Source organism: Morus notabilis, unplaced genomic scaffold (assembly GCF_000414095.1).
Source record: "Morus notabilis unplaced genomic scaffold, ASM41409v2 Scaffold1094, whole genome shotgun sequence".
In the NCBI taxonomy this organism is placed as follows: Eukaryota; Viridiplantae; Streptophyta; class Magnoliopsida; order Rosales; family Moraceae; genus Morus; species Morus notabilis.
In genome coordinates this window covers 255,821-261,552 of record NW_010365163.1, presented here as the reverse complement: position 1 = coordinate 261,552, position 5,732 = coordinate 255,821, and the positions used below count along the sequence as shown (strand labels likewise).

At 34.5% G+C, this 5,732-nt stretch overlaps 2 protein-coding genes across 4 annotated transcripts in view; one reads left to right on the top strand and one right to left on the bottom strand.

Annotated features, from left to right (window-relative positions):
* Positions 1 to 3,542, bottom strand: part of LOC21397371 (uncharacterized protein At3g49140) — a 4,640-nt gene extending 1,098 nt beyond the window's left edge. Inside the window, exons 1-8 of the mRNA XM_010107432.2 lie at positions 3,317 to 3,542; positions 3,081 to 3,174; positions 2,292 to 2,511; positions 1,857 to 1,959; positions 1,653 to 1,720; positions 1,359 to 1,517; positions 1,121 to 1,246; positions 562 to 903 (exon numbers count right to left, since the gene is read on the bottom strand). Coding sequence (XP_010105734.1) covers positions 562 to 903; positions 1,121 to 1,246; positions 1,359 to 1,517; positions 1,653 to 1,720; positions 1,857 to 1,959; positions 2,292 to 2,511; positions 3,081 to 3,174; positions 3,317 to 3,371 — 1,167 coding nt within the window. The 5' untranslated portion in view covers positions 3,372 to 3,542. The remainder of the gene's footprint in view (positions 1 to 561; positions 904 to 1,120; positions 1,247 to 1,358; positions 1,518 to 1,652; positions 1,721 to 1,856; positions 1,960 to 2,291; positions 2,512 to 3,080; positions 3,175 to 3,316) is intronic.
* Positions 3,543 to 4,838: 1,296 nt separating this feature from the next.
* The window catches only part of LOC21397370 (pentatricopeptide repeat-containing protein At4g21190), a 2,570-nt gene continuing 1,676 nt past the window's right edge, over positions 4,839 to 5,732 (top strand). Inside the window, exons 1-3 of one of the 3 annotated variants that reach the window (XM_010107431.2) lie at positions 4,839 to 4,950; positions 5,322 to 5,409; positions 5,589 to 5,687. In XM_010107431.2, coding sequence (XP_010105733.1) covers positions 5,323 to 5,409; positions 5,589 to 5,687 — 186 coding nt within the window. In that variant the 5' untranslated portion in view covers positions 4,839 to 4,950; position 5,322. Of the gene's footprint in view, positions 4,970 to 5,312; positions 5,410 to 5,588; positions 5,688 to 5,732 lie in introns of all 3 variants that reach the window. The other 2 variants (XM_024171797.1, XM_024171798.1) reach the window with 2 other exon arrangements.

Sequence of the window (5,732 nt, the reverse complement as noted above, 5' to 3'; positions counted from 1 at the left end):
GGGAAAGAGAACTTTGGTTGGACTTATAATTTACATGCCCAACAAGGAAAGACTAAGGAAAAATTATGACAAAAAGTCACAAAGAATGTCCAATATTTTGTTGTGTGAAGCACAATTTCATGTTCAGTAATAACAAATAAGGGAACACCCTCGTGATCAAAATCAAATGGTCATACTTTAACTACTCTATTAAAGATCTGGCGTTACTCCAGTAAAATTTGCATGTTTCTTACTAGACTGTACAGCAAAGTGAAATTTATGTTTCCAAAGACAGTTTGGTACCTACGGTAGACGTTAATCATATGCAATACTAGAGATCAAAAGTGTAAGAAAACTGTCTTTTATCAGAACGAGTATGAAATTCTAGTCATAGTTCTTAATCGTGAGATTAAGAAATAGGTGGAAATAGACTTTTCTCAGTGACAACACCAGAAACTAAGATCAGAAATACCACTTGGTTTTCCGCGCATCATGCATGTCAAAGATAACACGTTAAATAAAGTTGACAAGAAACCAAAAGTGTTGAATAAACACACCCTAAAACCACGAAATCAAATATACCTGACGTCCATGGGCCGAAAATAATTCAATTTTAATAATCTCCAGCTTGTAAAACGTAGCTCCATTTGGTGTGATTTCATCCTTCTCCAATTCTTCTTCCCAAGTTGAACTATCCTTGGAAGATTCTGATTCAGATTCGTGACCATTAATTCTAATAGGATCTTCTGATCCACCTTCTACAGGTTTTCCAACCTGATTTAATTCAGCATTGCTGCTTTGTTGGTTCGATAGATGCTTTCGAATGACAGAATGTTCTTCAATAAAAGCAGGTCTTACAACGCCTTGAATAGCCAAACTGGCAGGAGGCTGCTCCATCCAATCTATAGGATTATCTGAAACAACCTAAATCATGAAGACAAATGAAAAGAAGAACTCTAAGTTGGCTTATTATAATTGTTAACAGAAAGTGATATAAACAGTTAATATTTCGAGTATGCAACAATAGAAAGTATATAACATATAATGCCCTTCAATCAAAAAAATAAACAATCATGTCAAATCTTCCCGGAATTATTCTACGTCCCATCACAGAGCCAATAATTTAAAAATAGGCAAATACCTCTGCAAGTTTTTGGGCAAAATACATAGGATGAGAAGAACGCATAGTCTCTAACTTAGCCCAGTCTCCAAGTGCTTCATCTTCATCTTCTTCATCATCTTCATCTTCAAGAACAGCGACCCAATCCTGTAAATGAAACTCTAACAAGTCATGGGAATGATTTTATGGCGAAATTCAAGAGAAAAATATGTTATAGAGAAAACACAAAATAAAAAAGAAGAAAGAAAAGAAATCAGACCTCATCATAATCATCGTTCTCATCATCTTCCTCATCATCCTCATCTTCAACATCACTATCTTCTTCTTCAATCTCATCAATTCCAAAATCAATTTCTGATGGACCTGATAATTCCATCTCACGGATCATTTCCGTAGTGTCCAAGCCTATAATAACTTGCTGCATATAGTACATATAGGACCAAAGCCATCAAAAACAGAATTACAAACAAGGGTTGTCTAAGTACACCCGTGATGAGAAAAATCCATTAAAGAAAAAGTTTGCATTTTGTATGAATCAATGCACATTCCATACCACAAAGTTATTTTCCGAAGATAGAGCTTGCATGGTATCTTCACCATCCTTCACTTGAAAATATATATCTGTAACACACTTAACAAATTAACATTTCAATAAGAAAGACTAGGCTACAAAGCCCAACATAAAAGAAAGCAAAGAGGGCATTTACTACCACTAGTAGTAAGTAGTAACAAAACAAACTCTAATCACTTCACTTACTTCCATGTTCATCAGTTACATAAGGCATCTCTGGCCAGATGATATTTTCATGGACTTGATCATTGACCAAATTTGAAAACATGACTGTCGCCTTGCTGTTTACCTGAACAAGAAAACTCATGCACCATTAACTTAAAAAAAATATATAATAAAAAATAAAAAAAAAATAATAATAATCTGGAATAAACAACTGCAGAATCACATCTAAAGGTTGAAACCATGACTAAACTTTTGGGCACGACCTCCTTATTAAGTACTTTCTCAATGGCTTGTCACATATTGGGGAACAAAAAATAAATTTCAACTGACTAAGTTTAAGACTAACCATATGAAGAAACGTAATAATGGTTATTCACAAATGAAGACATGCACATTCTAATTTCTTCTTTGGAAATTACTTTCGCTGAACAGCAAGTGAATGGAATGCGATAGTACCTTGATAATTGTCCTGGCAGTTTCTTCAGATGTGAGTGTAGCCTCTCCACCATTCTCTGATGTTGATTTAGCAAACTCCTCAAATGGATGATATTGTGGCTTCCCATTCTTCTTTATAGGATCTGAACCTGGTCCTAAATGCTTTGCAGATGCTCGAATCCGATTCTTTATAAGATTGCACCTTCTGAAAGAACCACTGTTTGCACTTCGAAATCTATTCCTGCATAAATAAGAACAATCTATTCCACATATTAATCCTTAAATCATAAATATCCAATCTTAACAACCACCTCTAAATTAATTCAAAATATTTCAACTCCGATAAAATCAGTTTTCATTGCCCCTTCCAATTCACATCCAATTCTAGACTGAAAACCATTTGAATACAGCGTTAGGCTAGGCTTAGCTGGGTGGAATAGTGCTTATTTCCCAGTAAACCTCTGTTCAATTTCCTTCAAAGATTATAAATTTTGTTGTTTCGACCAAACAAAGCAAAACAAAACCAAAAATTAATCAAATTTGGATTCAATGTCAACATAGAACTCACAATTAATCTCCAATACTAACTGTATAAAAATGAAGTCTTTAGCATTTTTCACATGGAATTCAATAACGACTTCACACATTCTTCTGAGCTGAACTCAGAGTTTATTCAAATGTCAAGTTCTTTTCTTTTTCCTTTTCTTCTCGGATTCTAAGAATACACCAAAAAACCTCAAATATTTCTCCAGAATTTTCCCAAAAACCTAACAAACGGCAACAAAATCAAATCAGTCTTCAGTTCAGTACCACGGCACGTCGAATCCGCAGGCGTGAGAAATCCGGCAAGAGCTGACGTGGACAACTCCAGACAAGTCCTCCGAACTCCACATTGGACGATAATCTACAACCACAAAAAAAAAAAAAAAATCGAAAAGCAGCATCAGAAAACCGGTAAAGCTCGAGAAAATAAACGGAAAAGCGAAAAGCTAGAATCTTTGGAGCTTATTTCCAAGGCGGCAGGAGTTAGTTAGTTAATTAGTTACAGAGGTTGGTTGCGGCGGCGGAGAAGCGGAGGGTCACGGTGGAGTCGATCATCATCGTCGTTTAGTGAGGAGAAGGAGAATGAGAAGGAGAAGAAGAAGAGTATTATTGTTTTTTATGCTCTATTTTTTTTTTTTTTCCCCCTCTCCGTAAGATCCAAAAAGCATATACTCCTCGCTGAACGTTGTGTTTTGAAAGGAGGGCGTATGGAAGGAAAGGATGAGGTGCTCTTCGGCTCCGTGTGGTTTTGGATTCTCTCTAATTACAATACAATCCAGTTCCTAGATGCGGGCCATGTTGCGTGGTCCAATCATCAAACCCATTTTGTTTCTTTTTCCTTTTTTTTTTTTTCAAAATTTCCAAATTTATACCTACGTTCCAATAAAATATTGGGGTCAGAGTCCATGTTCATGGTTGGTGATATAATTCTTGTCCACAAAAAATGAAATGAATACTTCAGCAAAATTAAAAGGACTTTCTCACCTATTTTTTTTTTTAAAAAAATAATCAGAGTGTCCCCTATTAAAAAAAATTAAAAGACTACCGGTACAAATTACTCCTAAATATAAATTGTTGTTTCCCCTGCCCCTGTTAACAAAAAGTTACCTATAGTTTGCTGCCGTTTGAGTTCAAAAACGACCACTCATTTGTCGTTCAAAATTTTCTGTCGTTTAAGTATAAACAACCAGTTTTTTTTTCGTAAATACAAAATTTAAAATAAAAAAAAAAAAAAAAAAAAAAAAAAAACTAGAGAAAACTTTTAGGATATGTTCGTTTCGTGAGCAAACAAGTACACCAGAGAACTTTTTGAATGCGAATGTGAATTAGTTGGACATACAAACGACGTCAAATTTGGAGATAGAAAATGTACGCTAAAACGAGACATTATTCATTTCACCGATTTGAGTTTTCAATTTTAGATTTATACAGTTAAAAACTCTCAAAAAATGTCACATCTCAGCTCTAATTGAAAATTTGAATCCGCAAAATGAACAAGACCTAAGTAACTTTACAACGACATGTCGGCTCCTGAGATACGTAACTTTCAAAACAAAAAACATGGTTGAGTTTTTTCTTAAAAGCTACTTTTAGCTTCTTAAGTCTAAAAGTTGCTTCTGAAAGTGTTTATATGATATGTTAAGAGTGTTTTGACTCTTTAAAAGAGTTTCCAGTTAAAGTAAAAAATTATAGTTTTTTAAAAAAATACTTCTGAATAGACTTTAAAACTTGTATCAGAATTTAATTAAGACATTATATACTTAATTCTAATACTTTTATTGTTTATTAAAAAATTTAAAAATCATTTTGATTCAATAAACTCTTTGTTCTAAACACATTCTGAAAAGCACTAGCTTTTGATTTTCTTCTTCTAAACTCTGCCAAACGGCCACTTAAGAACATCTTTGTGTATGAAAAACGACGACAACTTCTACTCAAAAGAAAAAAACGACAACAACCTTAATCAGTAAATCCTATATCTCTGTCACCACTATCGGTTGCTTGGTTCAAGCCACGCTCTGCTAATTCTTCTTCTTCTTCTTCCTCAGAGAGTAAAATCTTTGTTTTTCCCCAAGAAATCCTCTTCTTTCTCAGAGGACGACGAGCTTTGGCACGGGGGAGGAGGAAGAGAGAAAACGTAAGGGCCTTTTTTTAGGGTAAAAGAAATCCTCTTCTTTTATGAATTTGTCCTGCTAAACAAATTTTTTTTTTTTTTTTTTTTTTTTTTTTTTTTTTTTTTTTTTTTTATATCAATCAACCTACCCCGTTCTTCGTTTCTGGAAACCATGAAATTGGTTTGAGAAGGGGAAAAACGGAGGATATGGGAAAGTTCAGTTCATTGCAAATGTGTTGAAATCTTGTTCCCTTTTTTTTTTTCAAGAATTTTGGAATTAAGTAGCTTTCTTATCTCTTCGTCTCTATAGTCATGCTAAAAATTTCTTTTTTTCTTTTTTTGTCTTTTTGTGTGTGTGTTTAAAATCTGTTGTTGATTTGACACAGATTTTTCAGGATGCTTGCATTGAGATGCTTTCCTCCTGTTATTAGAGGACTTGAATCACTCCAAATTGCCAGGAGTAAAACCAGAAGCAGTGTAGTGGTAAGCTTGTTTCATCAAAATGAACCACAAATATATGTGTGTGTATTTGTGCTGTAGAAGTTCTCTGTACCTATAAATATGTTTTTTCTATCACATTTGGAAGAACAGAAAGACTGAATGCAGAACCTGAGCATTTTTTTTTTAATTTTTAATATGAAAAAGTATTGGTAAATTTGAAGGTATGTGCTGCAAAAGGCCCCAGACCAAGATATGCCCGAGTGTGGAAAACCAACAAAAGGATCGGAACTGTTTCCAAATCGGCAAAGTTTGTTCAAAGTGTAAGCTTTCCCCCTCCCCCCCCCCCCCCCCCCCCCCCCTCCTCT